The sequence below is a fragment of the Columba livia genome, chromosome 1, assembly GCF_036013475.1.
Source record: "Columba livia isolate bColLiv1 breed racing homer chromosome 1, bColLiv1.pat.W.v2, whole genome shotgun sequence".
Taxonomy (NCBI): Eukaryota; Metazoa; Chordata; class Aves; order Columbiformes; family Columbidae; genus Columba; species Columba livia.
This window is the reverse complement of record NC_088602.1, coordinates 127,861,817-127,875,524: the sequence shown is the minus strand read 5'-3', so window position 1 is coordinate 127,875,524 and position 13,708 is coordinate 127,861,817. Positions and strand designations below refer to the sequence as shown.

At 44.9% G+C, this 13,708-nt stretch overlaps 1 protein-coding gene across 1 annotated transcript; it reads left to right on the top strand.

Annotated features, from left to right (window-relative positions):
• Window positions 1–377: 377 nt before the first annotated feature.
• LOC102088325 (cystatin-A) lies at window positions 378–12,639 on the top strand. Its single transcript, XM_065050052.1, has 3 exons — window positions 378–3,550; window positions 11,071–11,172; window positions 12,416–12,639. Exons 1-3 carry the CDS (start codon window positions 3,479–3,481, stop codon window positions 12,542–12,544), a joined length of 303 nt encoding a protein of 100 aa, XP_064906124.1. The 5' UTR covers window positions 378–3,478; the 3' UTR covers window positions 12,545–12,639.
• The last annotated feature ends 1,069 nt before the right edge of the window (window positions 12,640–13,708 follow it).

Below are 13,708 nucleotides of genomic sequence, written 5' to 3'. Positions count from 1 at the left end.
GGGTTGTCTCTTGCAGCATATGGCAAACTACATGAATCAGAGACTATTTGAATCTTGCTGTTGAACTTGCTGGAACTTTAAGGTGAGTAACTGGAATTGCATGCCATGATCTGGAGCACAGGGAAGGAGAAAAAGGCTTTGCCATTTTTTGAGGACTTAAGAGCCACCTGTGAAGTGGGATGTTTTGTGATGGTATGTGTCATTGGTATGAGCTGTGGGCCATACTAAGTGCAGGCAGGTAGAGCCTCTGTGTCTGCTGACGCCCATCCATTCTAGGATCATGCCTAATCTGCGATTTTGAAATCAGGGTGGGTAGCAGGAGGGGAAATCTTTTTTGCAGACCAGCATTTTTGAAAGTCAAGGCCATTGTTACTGTGGTCATGACAAGTAGATTTGCAATTGGTAGATGGAGGGCTGCTTTCCTTTAGCAGCTCTTAAAATGGTGCAGACCATGTGTCATTTCATCCAGTCATGACGGCATGTCTTGATGCTGTGAAACCAGAAGACTGACCTGCTGACTTAGCTTTCACAATCATTTCTAGAGAAGTGGCTTCATGTCTGGTTTAAAAAATAACTCGAAAATACGTAACTCTGGAGTTTGTGGCGTTTTTGTGTTTGCTTTGTTTTGTTACTGTACTGGTGATTTATTTACTATAACTTCTACTTCTTAAAATGCTTATACATAACCAGAGAGTAGTGGTCTGCAACCTGCAAAGATTTGTTTCTTCATTATTGGAATAATATGTTGTGTAAAGAATACTAGTGCAGTTCTCCCACCACTGATTCTCCAAGTTAACAGCAGTACAGTTATGTGAAGAGAAATTACCGCCCGCCCAAGTGGTGAGGGCAGGCTGGAATGGCATGTAATATCTCAAATACTACAGTGGAGATGCTCACTAGCTTGTCGATGATATGCAAGAGGTGGCATGGGGATGGCTGCTCTTGTCAAGACAGCGTGCCAAATGCTGTTCCATTACATGCAAAGTTTAAATGGAGAGGGATATAGATCAGGGTTGCCTGGGACAGTCTGTTGGTATTGATCATCTTTGATAGCTGGTCTGCAAAATGTCAGCATTTCCAAGTGACTTCTTGAACTATGTATGCAGGATGAGTGCTGCATCCCAGTCTTGGAAATATCACTGGATTTTAGGACAGCCATTAGCACTCCCATAGAAAGATAACAGACTGATTTGCCTGTGTAAACTCTAGCATCAGGTTGCTGACAATTAGTGTTGATATTCCTTCCCTTCTGCACAACTCTATGTGTTCTGGGGGGAAAAAGTTCTTAGACTTTGAAGTCAAAAAACAGCAAACCCAGAAATATGGAGTCCCATGAATGATTTCCATACAACATTAACATCTTTAATTACACACCTAGAGTTTTCCCAAGGCTACAAATTAACCCTCCTAGACTTGCTCCTCAGGGTATTTCTTACTAATCAGAATCCAGAGTTCTCCAGAGGGGTAATGTTGTTTCTGGGATCTTACCAGCCACAGGAGTTAGTGAGATCTGCATCCTGGTGAGTGGAGAAGTTTATAAAATACCCAGTTTTAGCATTAGTGCTGTGTGGTTGTTGGATGCGTTCTGTAGCTTCTGGCTTCAGTAAAGTGAGCTACCTTTTCCAGTCAGTTAGTTCATCTGTCCTGCCGTGTGAATAAGATGCATTGTAGCAACATGGTGGCAGATCATCAGCATTTGACTGAATCAGCAGGGTCTTGTGCAAAAGGAGCATGAGCTCATCAGCTTGAATTTCCTTAACTCCATGAACTGGGCTGTGAGGAACTCTGCATCTGAAGTGGTGAACTTGGAGAAGATGGCAGACTTCCAGCTTTAACATCTCCCATTATCTTTGTTCCCAGGAACTGTGGGCATTTTTCTTCAGAAAGATGTTATCTCAAAACAGCACCTGTGGTTTCTTTTTTTTTTTTTCTCAAATGCTTTTCCTCCACTCCCATAACACTGCTGCCCAAGTTTGGGAATTTCTGCAACGTTCTTACTGGTAACATACTCTTACCTTGATCTGTATACTGTTGAGTTTAAGACCCTTACAGCCCCAGTTTCTCAATCTTGGGTCCTTTGTACCAGGAGCAGGCCTTGAAGTTAGATATGAAGTACTTGTTTACGGTCTGTTGCATCACTTGTCGTCTGTGAGGAGGGTCAGTAGGCTGGTTAGGACACTGATAAGTCTGTGCTACACAGTCACCATCTCTGTGTCTGTAAACACGCTTGTTTCTAGGTAATTCCTTGTGCTGATTCCAACAGAAATGCCTGTTTCCTGTGTGCTGCGCATATTCTCATTTCACCCCCTCCCATATAGTCATCCCTCGGGACTAAAAATTGTCTGGTCTGTTGTTGCCTCTCTGGAACAACATTCCTCCCTTTTGCTGGAGAGGAGGGAGATGGCAGGAATACTGAAGGGAAGTAGGTTTTTTGGTGGTCTTGAAGTGTTAGCTCTCCCTTACCAGCTAGGACTGCTAACAGTTGCTGGTCTTTCCTCAGTAGGTTGTGTGTGTTTTGAGCTGTGAACATTCGTATGTGGTCATGAATGTGACTGTGTCATGTGTTCAACGATAACTGCAAAATGAATACTTCTGACTATATATTCTGCATGTTACATATTTCAGCAGCATGTGAAATATAAGTACATTGAAATTAGAACAGCTGTTGTCCACACACAACTACTGTAGTGCAAGTACTTTGTCTTCCAGGAAACTGGCACTAGAGTTTCAATAAAAAAGTAAATGGTACTTCATATTCAGTTGTTATTATGATGGCTTGAATGCAACTCTAGGTTTGATAGGAAAGAAGGAGAAATAACTTATTTGCAGTACTTAACTTGAACCTAGGATTTAATTTTTTTCCCCTTCTGGTTCTGGTGTTTACCTTGGCACCTTTCTGGTCAGATAGAGGGAAGTAAAGTCACTGAAAGTAAAACATCTCTGTTTCCCGCTTTTGAAAGATGTTGAGACAATACAGCTTCAAGTTGAACGGGACCTGCACTAGGAAATCACTGCATGCTTGCTTCTGATCTTGAATATTGTTGGGAAATACTGGGTGTGATTTTGATCCACTTCCTTAACACACAGGCTAGTCATCTGCACATGGGTGGAGAAGCAAGAGGTTCTAGTTTCAGCCCAAACCAACTATCTTAAGATGTGGGTGGCTGGAGGCTGTTGCTGGTTTTTCTTATTAACATAAAGACTATATACACTTAAGATTTACTATATACACAAGGTTTTTTAAAGTGCTTTTTACATTTAGTATTACTGTCAGTGCTTTACATTGGTTTTCCCTTTTTTTTTTTTCTCATTCTCTAGTTCTGTAATGGTAGGTTCTATATGTCACAAGTCACATGATTCCATGACACATGTATATATATGTATATGTATATATACGAGATGTCTGGTGACTCTGCTCAGACTGCACTGAACTTCCCTCTTCAGAACCACCATCACTTCAGAGAAGTTACCTGCCGCTATGGTGCCGACTCCGGGGGGCTTAACTGAGACCAAGCCCGCTACTCCAGAAGTGCAGAAAATTGTTGACAAGGTGAGTTGCAGCCTATCTACAGATGAAGTCTGTGCGTGCAAAGGGTTGAGCCTTGAAGCTTGTGCAAAGGCTGGGAGACCAGGTGGTGATTTTGAACCAGTGTTTAAACTGAAGAAGCTTGTGCAGAAAATGGGAATCCCCTTGATTGCCAGCCAGTATTTCTCAGCATTCTGCATAGGCAGCGTATCAGTAAGACTGAGACAAGCCACTTCTCTGTCTCATCCCTGTCCAAAGCCAGGCATAGTTCTGGCTGCCTCCAGTTAACATTTAGGTGCAGCTGGAAGGCCAGCTACTATGCCAGCACTGAGGCTGCTTGTTTGGAATTAAAGGTGGTGTATTTGAAGGGAGAAGATTATACCTCGTAGAATTAATTCCTCACTGAAGGACATGGATAGGACAAACCATGTGGTAGTAGGCACAAAACCAATATAAATATGTATCTATATATATACCTATATGTATGTATATATATATACACATATATATATATAGGACAAGGCTATGGTCAAATGACATCTTCTCTGCTGGCATCTAGTGTTTTCTAGAGTCACAGCTGTGATGCAGGGGCTGCTGGTGAGCCAGCAGTGCAAGGTGAGCTCTAGCAAGGCAGGCAGGGTGAGTTCCAGTTGCCTTGCTGGTTGGTTGCAGGCAGAGCACTCCTGTCCTGAAGCAGCTGTGTGAACAGCACCTCTGCAGATCCTCTAGAGCCCTGCAGTGCAGTGGCTCTTCCAAGGGTATAAAGTGCATCCTGAGGAGCCAGAGGGGACACCATGGCGTGGGAAAGCTGCTTTTGTGTCTCCCATCTTGTGTTCTTACCCACCCAACTAGTCCCCTTCACCCTCCCAGCTCTGAAAGATGGGCTATTCCCCCTTCAGCAACTGCAGAAAGCTGAACTTAAACCCTCCATGAGGAAACAAAAATAGGAAGTTGTGGGGCTGAACATGTTGGCTGATACTGCTGCACATTCCTATGTGTTGGGGACTCCCAGCTCTTGCCTTTGCTGTGCCATGGAGGATGGAGTTTGCACCAGTACTGGTGTGGTTTAACCCCAGCGGGCAACTAAACACTGTGCAGCTGCTTGCTTCCCCCTTCCCTGCAGTAGGATGGGAGGGAGAAAGAGGGGTTAAAATGTAAAACCCCTGTTTTGCAACTGAGTTGAGGTTGAGTTTGCTAGGACAGCAGAAGAAGAGAAAAAAAAAGATAAAAGAAGATACAAGATGAGCGATGGACCATGCAATTGCTGGTGGCCAATGCTTAGCCTGTCCTCAGGCAGCAGTTCCCCCAGCCAGGTTTGCCCAAACTATATGCTGAGCATGACATGATATAATGTCGAATATCCCTTTGGGCAACTTGGGTCACCTGTCCTGGCTGTGTCCCCTCTGAGCTTCTTGTGCACCTGGCAAGGGAGCTGAAAAGTCCTTGGCTACTTAATAACGGCTGAAACATCAGTGTATTGTCAATGCTGTTCTCACGCTAAATCCAAAACACAGCACCATGTACCAGCTACTAGGAAGAAAATTAACTCTTGCAGCCAAAACCAGGACAAGTACCAAGTCCCATCTCCTGTGAGCTTGCAGGCTGAGACCAGGCAAGGATAAAACCACTGGACTGGGCTGGGCTGTGCCACCAGGGAGAGATCTGTAAATGGGCTGCATAGGCTGATGCCAGAGTCTAGTATTCTCTGACCAGGTTCTTTTAGATATTCCACATGTGGAGGGTATAACGTTTAATATCAGATTTATTTGAAGATATTGGGTGTTACAGGAGGTTTCTGATTTAAGTTCCTCTTAGCAAAATAAAGCAATTGCAGAATACACTTCAATCACAATAGAGATATGATCTCCATTACTGTTCTTTAGAATATGCTCACTGTCATGACGCTGGGCGTTCTCAGTCACCAGGAAGGAGAACATGTGCTGAGGCTAGCTCAAGCTGTTGTCTTCCAAATTATTTTGTTTGTTCTTTGCTCTGCCCAACACAGAGAACAAAAAGTAATGTATTCATTCTCCCCGTGCTGATCTGTCAAACTTAGGACAGTGTCCGCATGCTTTAAATGAACTCAGGGAGTTACACCACCAGTTGATCCACTCAACTGACAGAGCTGTTTATCTAAAACAAGCACGCTCTGGTCTGCATTGTGTTGAGCTAATGTCAGCTGCTTTGCAGAAGTTGTGGTCTGTTACACCCTGCATTATTTTCTGAGTTTTGTAGGCACATCATGCTTGCCCAGCTCCTCTGAACCTTCTTCCACTATAGGGCTGTATTGGTCAATCTCAGCTGGGGTTGCCAGAGTCGGGCGTGCGTGCGTGCACAGAGTATGTGATAACAAGTTTGTCAGAGGGGAGATAACTTACAGCAGAACAGAAAGATAAAAGGATTATCTGAAACTGTGAGGTGCTGACTGAATTACTCAGCAGCAGTGCTGCTGTTCCTCCTCTCCTGAGCAGCACTTGCAGTGATAAGAAATTCCTTCTTAGATATGGAGAGGAGACCCTAGGCCAGGACTCATAGCACCTTTGTGTCTCTGCAATTCTTGTTTCCTCATATGTGTAGGACAGGGAGGGCAAAGTCTCCTGCTAGCTGGGGGTTGTGAAGTTTGACTAATGAGCCTGTGAAATCACTTAATGGTCTCCTTTGAACACTGCTGGGACACTGTAGCATGCCAGATACCAAGCTATGTTCTTAATGCTTGGCAGTGTTGCAGGTGATCAAAAGATCCTGCCATATTGCAGTGTGTATCCGAGATGAAACCTCAGCACTTAATTGTCAGTGAGTGATCATCCACTTAAAAATGTGAATGCTTGTTTCAGGCTGTGCTAATGCACAGGGCAAATACGGAATCTGAAATATGCATGTAAAGACTTTGTGTTTGATTCCAGAAGAGGACTGATCTTAATTTTGGTGTTCATCCATTCTCAGTAACTTCAGGAAAATGAAAACAAATTATTCATTGCTCTTTGTTTTCTGCAAGGTGAAATTTCTGCCTTGTGTTGAGAGCGGGAGAGAGAACACCCCCTTGTCTTTCCCTTCCACAGAGCCTTTGGTATAGTTGTCTAAGCAAAATATTCTTAGGGAGACAAACCTTATCTGTGTTTCCTGCCAGATAAGTGTCACCCTTTCATGATGCACTTCTGTGGGATTTTATGCTCTGCAAAGCAGAGAAGCAATTAATGTGATTTGAGTGAAGTTGTGAAGAGCATCTGCAGACTTTGGGATGCCCAACATCTATTCTGCTCTTCGGATTATGCCTATGCCTTGTCTGTAGTCAGTGAGCTAGGGAATGTTATTCAGTCTCCTTGTTACATAGCTGTTGCCTAAAATGGAGGAAGGTTTTGAGTTTAAGGAGCTGCTAGATAAGAGTTTAGGAATGTTACATTTTTTCATCTGAGGATTAAGGATCTGTCTGCCTGCCTGATTTTACTGAAGGCTCTGTCCATATATAACAAATGAGGGATGTAGTTGTCAGAGAATAGGAGAGATGGTAAAAAGGGAGAGAACTGGCTTGGTTTTGTTCTGAGAGAGAAGTAATATGTACCGAAAAATGCCGCTTAGGATCATCCTCAGACCCAGCCCGCTGGAGTGGGTTGGAAATTGAACTTTCCCTGGTTTGCTGGATTTAGCAGCTCCTGAGCTAAAAGTATAGCTGTTGGTTCCCTGGGATAGAAAACCCATGGAATCTGCTGGGAAGAAGAGCAGAGTAAGAGTTTATGAAAAGCCTGAGTAAGATGATAATTTCTGACTATCTGGACAAAGTTGATCTGGATGTTACTAGGGTACTTTCTGGGACCTGCCTGCTGGGAAGGAATGCCCTGGGAGTGGCAGCCAGCTGTAGGTGTATGTGCTGAGAAAGCAAATTAATCCTGTGTGTTTCTGTGGGACAGGTGAGTGGTGAGAAGCCCTGACATGCTGCTGGCCCCTCCCAGAGGCTGCCTGAACAGGCTAATGAGTGACACTGCGCTCCTCTGCTTGGCTGCTGGAATGCCTCTGCCCTGCCTCGGGCCGTCGACATGGAATCATAGAGTAATTTCGGTTGGAAGGGACTTTCAAAGCTCATCTAGTCCAACCCCCCTGCAATGAGCAGGGACATCTTCAACTAGATCAGGTTGCTCAGAGCCCCATCCAGCCTGGCATTGAATGTCTCCAGGGATGGGGCATCTACCACCTCTCTGGGCAACCTGGGCCAGTGTTTCACCATGCCCATTATAAAAAATTTTTTCCCCATGTCCAGCCTGAATCTCCCGTCCTTTAGTTTTAAACCATTACCCCTTGTCCTGTGGCAACAGGCTGTGCTAAGAAGTCTGTCCCTATCTTTCTTATAGGCCCCTTTTAAGAATTGAAAGGCCATTATAAGGTCTTCCCAGAGCCTTCTCTTCTCCAGGCTAAACAACGCCAACTCTCTCAGCCTTTCCTCACAGCAGAGGTGTTCCAGCCCTCTCATCTTTTTTGTGGCCTCCTGGGGTCCCTCTCCAGCATGTCCATGTCTTTCCTGTGCTGAGGGCTCCAAAGCTGGACACAGGACTCCAGGTGGGATCTCACCACAGCAGCATAGAAGGGTAGAATAACCTCCCTCAACCTGCTGGGCATGCTGCCTTTGATGCAGCCCAAGATACATTTAGCCTTCTGAGCTGCAAGTGCACATGGCCAGCTCATGTCCAATCTTTCATCCATCAGTATCCCCCAAGTCCTTCTCTGCAGGACTGCTCTCAATCCTGTCATCCCACAGCCTGTATTGATACCAGGGGTTGCCCCAGCCCAGGTGCAGGACCTTGCACTTGGCCTTGTTGAACCTCATGAGGATCACATGGACCCACTTCTCAAGTTTGTCCAGGTCCGTTTGGATGGCATAATGCCCCTCATGCATGTCAACTGCACCACTCAGCTTGGCGTCATCCGTGAACTTGCTGAGGGTGCACTCAGTCTCGCTGTCTGTGTCATTGATGATGATGATAAGGAGTTACTGGTCCCAGTACAGACTGCTGAGAGATACCACTTTTCACCGGTGTCCGTCCAGACACTGGGCCTTTGACCACCGCTCTCTGGATGCAATCATCTTGCCAATTCCTCATCCACTAAGCAGTCCACCCATCAAATCCATACCTATCTAACACAGAGGAAGGATGTTGTGAGGCACCACATCAAAAGCTTAACAGAAGTCCAAATAGATGACATCCATAGCCCGCCCTTTGTTCACTGATGTAGTTACTCCATCATAGCAGACCACTAGGTTGGTCAGGTGGGACTTGCCCTTGGTGAAGCCAGGTTGGCTTTGTTCCCCAGACCCCTTCTTGCAGTTATTCTGCTCGGGAAGTGTGGGAAGAGAGCTTGCCAATGAAGAATGAGGCAAAGAAGTTGTTGAGTACCTCAGCCTTCTCCTTGTTTGTTGTTATCAGTTTGCCAGTCTTGCTCATCAGGGGGGACACACTTTCTTTGACCTTCCTTTTCTGGATCATGTGCAGAAGCCTTTCTTGTTATTCTTTGTCTCTTGCCAAGTTCAGCTCCAGCTGTGCCTTGGTCTTCCTGACCCCATCTCTGCACAACCAGGCAGTGTCCCTATACTCTTCCAACAATCCCTGTTCCTGTTTCCACCGCCTGTGCATTTCTTTCTTGCCCTTTAGTTTGACCAGCAGGTCTCAATTCAGCCACCTCTTGCCTTCCTTACCCAATTTCTTACACCTGGGGATCGAGAGATCTCTTGTTTTCTATGGAAAGTGTCAGCTCTGTTCTGCTCCCTTGTCCCTGAGAGCAGTTTCCCAGGGGGTCTTGCTGACCAGCTCCTCGAAGAGCTGGAAGTTGGCTTTCCTAAAATTCAGCGTCCTGACTTCACTCTTCGCCCATTCCACATCCCTCAGGACTGTGATCTCCATGTGCACATGATCACTGCAGCCCAGGCTGCCTCCAATCTTGACATCACCAATTAGCTCACTTGCGTTAGTGACCATCAGGTCTGGTATCGCATCTCCGCTGGTACGGCTGTCTGTTACCTGGCTTAGGAAGTCATCCTCAATGCACTCCAGGAGTCTCTTGCATTGCCTACAGCTCATCATTGACTTTCCCAGCAGATGCTGGGTGGTTGAAATCCCCCAGCAAGACAAGAGCCTGTGAGTGCAATGACTCCTCTAGCTGGAGTAAGCAGGCTTTGTCAGCAGGATCCCCTTAATTGGGTGGCCTGTAGTAGACACCACTACGAAGTTTTCTTTGTTGCCTCGATGGCATGAGTATCACATGCAGAGGAGAGGCAGTTACCCAGCCTGCAAAAGATTGCTTGTGCTTTCTAGATGACAGAAATAAGTTTCTGGGTTACATTCACTGCCATTCTGTAGGGAATTCCTGTCATTGGATGCCAACGTCTAGAGTAATCCACTATTTCACTATTATTACATTATTATGATGCCTCAGACACCTGGCCAGACTTCTGCTGCTGCTCACAGCTGTCTCTCCCACTACCTCCCTGCCCTTTCTGCCTGGTAATTATACCAATACTTCATCTCTGAGAGGACATGGTACCACTGCAATTGCCGCTGAACTTAAAACTTGCCCTACACTTTGTGTGTTTCAGGAAAAACTGTTACACTTTTTTTTTTTTATTACGATTTTAAATATGTATGCGAATAGTCTGTAGATGTCTGAACTGTGCATATTTTTAAGATCCACAGGGCTTAAACTGAATACTGCGCATAAACACATCTACCTGAGCTGTGAGTGTGAATGCTGCCAGTACAGGGTGTTGCTTGTTCTGGAACTACATTACCTGCAGCTGCTACATAGTGAAAGACTGATTTGTTTATGCAGGTCTGGGGTTGATTTCTGGCTCACAGTTTAAAGGCCATACTTCTAGTTTTGGAGATGGAAGTACATAGTTTAGTCCTGGACCACTGTAACTATTACAGCCGTTTGTATGTTACATGGTTCTAGATGCTGAAGGGCGTATTTAGTTCAAATTACAGCTTTAGCTGTAGGCCTTTCACCAGCACTAGAATAACTTATAGGAACTACTCGATCAGGTGGTTGTCTCAATGCTCTCAAATAACTGCTTATTTCAAGTCCTTAAAGAAAAACAGATGGAGTGCAGCTCTGAGGCTGTAAAACATAATGGGGCTGCAGCCTCCTAGGCCACCTGGTGTGGGTGCAGGTGTTCCAGGTGAGGGGGGCTGACTTGCACCCCTGTGTGACAGTGTGGTTGACATGTTGTGGAGCATGGCCTGGTACTTTGCTCCTTTGACAAAAAATTAAAAGGGCAGCAGGTAGCAGTTTCCCTGTACCGAACAGGAGACAGTTTAGCAGGACGGCTTTTGGGGTGGGGGGAAATCAGCTAGGAAGTCTAATTCTAACAGGGTTTTAAAGAATGCTGGAGGCGGTGCTGGGAAAGAGGGCTGGCGGTCTTGGTGTGAATGGAATTATTTTTGGGGCTCCGGGGCTTACTGCATTGAGTGTGTGTTTGAAAGGATGAAAATTACAGTGGTAGCTGTGAAAGTAAAGCCAAAATACAAACCTGCCAACCATTTTTCCCTTTCTTTTTACAGGTGAAGCTACAATTTGAAAGCAGAGTAAATGAGACATTTGAAATCTTTAAAGCCATAGAATATAGGACTCAGGTAGTTGCTGGGACAAACTACTTTATTAAGGTTTGTATATATTATAGGAAGAAGTGCTTTGTAGTAGAAAACTTTGTGATGTGACTAATAGAGTTACAGACTATCTTCAGATGCTTATAAAATTCCTCTGTTTGGCACTACTGTAGAACAGAAACATAGAAACTTAAAAAACTTTCACATCTGAAAAAGCACAGTGCATAACTTTCTTAGGATCATCGCAGTCAAAGACTGTAGATTGCCTTATCAGCTCAAATTATTTAAATTAGTCATAACTCTACTCTCCTGTTTCCTTTAAAGGCAAAGTAGCTTTTCTATTACCTCTGTGTCCTCCAGTTGTGTTTATTAGGATTAACTGGGAGGAGCCCGAGGATCTGATGGAGAGTTAAAGTTAATTTTTTAAGTTAATGCAAGCATCTCATAATCTGCTGACTAGTTTTGCATGCAAGCATGCATGTTGATGTTTTGGTTCTGTGTCATGTGCTGCAGAGGAGCAGCCTGCCTGCTAGTTTTTCTGTATTTCCAAAACTCCCTTTCTGTTGTGGAGGAAAAACAGGTACTGCTTAATCTGGAGCTCTTTGATAGTGCTGCTCATCCTCTATTAGAAAATCTTACCCGTGGATTTGAGCAGCTTTCTGTGAAGTAACGTGTAATTGCTGAGCCTATTTTGCAAGTGAAGGCCAGAAAGCATTGCTTGGTGGCAGGCTGGCTTTCTGGCGGCAGAGCAAACACTGGATGTGATTGTGTATCTGAACCCCACAAGTGCACAGACATACACCTGGTAGGATGTGCTCCCTTGACAAGGGTGGGTTTGGGGTTTAGTAGTTCTGCAGAGAGACGTTATGAGTATTTGCTCCAAGTTTCTCATACTTAGTTGATCCCAGGAAGGACAGACACTGCTAAAATAACAGTTATTTCTGTTCTGTTGGGCAACAGGGGATTGTACTGACGAGCTATGTATTCTATATCTAATCCAAATCTTACTTACATTAATAATGTTTAACCTTCCTTGGCTCCTCTTTTTCCCCAGTCTTGCAAGTGACAGGAAGCAGTTATTCATTTTAGCAGTAGCTGGAATATCTGAAGGTTTTTATTACAGTTCTCTACAGGTGTATAGAGTTTCTAACACCAGTTAGTTACTATCCAGATGGGTTAAGAGCTGTTGAAGTAAAAAGTGAGATAAACCTAAAACTAAGCTCCTGAGCAAAGATATTCTTCCTGTTGTTTGAACCTGCTTCACTCATGATCCTCACTTTCCCACTGTTCCGCTGTCTAGGTCCAAAATTCTGATGACGACTATACCCACTTAAGGGTGTTTCTGGGCCTTACTTCTGGGAATGACTGTCCCACCCTTGTCAGTTTTCAGACTGGGAAAACCAGAGATGATCCTCTGACCTACTTCTGAGAGATGATGAGGCATGGTGCCTCACTTCTGCAAGACGCATGTGGATTCCGCCTGTGTCAGTAAATGCATGAAAATAAAATAAGTTTTGAAAGCTATTTGTTCATCTACTGCATGTCATGTGTAGGTCTGCTGCCTGGCTAAAGCTCAGGTGGGCTCTGAAATACTATTCAAGGCTGTTTCTGCCACCTGAGGTACTAGAGCTGTAAGACAGAGCACACGCATTTTAGCTCCTCTTTCCAAAATGCTGACAGGCATAAGAAGTGCTGTAATAAGCCAGACCTAGAGTCTTCAATTTTTCCCTGTTTGGGGGGGGGGGTGTGTCTGTGTGAGGACTCTCTGGGCTGCTATGAGAAAAAGCACGTAAGCCCCCCCCTTAATATTCAGGAGACAGAACATGCTCTTTCTAAGCAATGCTGGTTCTCTCTCACACAGAGCACACCTGCAACAAAAAGCCCAGTAATATGCAGGTAAGGTCACCATGCTCTCTCCTCTCAAAGCTGCTTTTCATTTCTTCAGTCTACACCACTGGTCACTGGCTGGACCTTGTGCTGCTGAACTTTTTGAGCACAGCAGTTCAGCAAGTTTGCAGTCCACTTACCTGGCACATACTTAAGCAGCTGATCTATGAGGATATTATGGAGAACAGCATCAAAAGCCTTACCACACTAAACTACATCCATCCTCTCTCATGTGCCAAGATGTTTATCTAATCATAGCAGGCTATTGGATTGATGAAGCATGACTTCCCCTTTGTAAATCCATGCTGACTACTTCCAATTGCCTTTTTTTCATTACTATGTGTGGAAATGACTTCCAGAACCATTTGCTCCATCACCTTCCCAGGGACTGAGGTGAGGCTGATGAGCCTGTAGTGCTCCAGGTTCTCCTTCTTGCCCTTCTTCAACATAGAACTGACATTTTCTTGCTTCCAGTCCTGGGGAACCTCCCCCCGGTGCCCATGACCTTTCAAAGGTTGTTGAGTGTGGCCTTGCAGTGACACTGACCTTCAGCATCCATGGATACATCCCCTCACATCCCATGGCATTGCCTAAGTCTGGTTTAAGCGTGCGCCATGCCCGATCCAGCTCTGCTGAGGGAAGTCTTTTCTCCAGATGTTCCTACTCATCTCAGGGACCTCAAATTCCTTAAGGCAAGTCCTACCAA

What these genes read in the sequence shown, in the direction of transcription:
- LOC102088325 (XM_065050052.1), top strand. Translation starts at nt 3,479, where the DNA reads ATGGTGCCGACTCCGGGGGGCTTAACTGAGACCAAGCCCGCTACTCCA. An exon ending in TGCAGAAAATTGTTGACAAG is followed by an intron (nt 3,551 to 11,070) that starts GTGAGTTGCAGC and finishes TTCTTTTTACAG; the next exon opens with GTGAAGCTACAATTTGAAAG. An exon ending in GGACAAACTACTTTATTAAG is followed by an intron (nt 11,173 to 12,415) that starts GTTTGTATATAT and finishes TCCGCTGTCTAG; the next exon opens with GTCCAAAATTCTGATGACGA.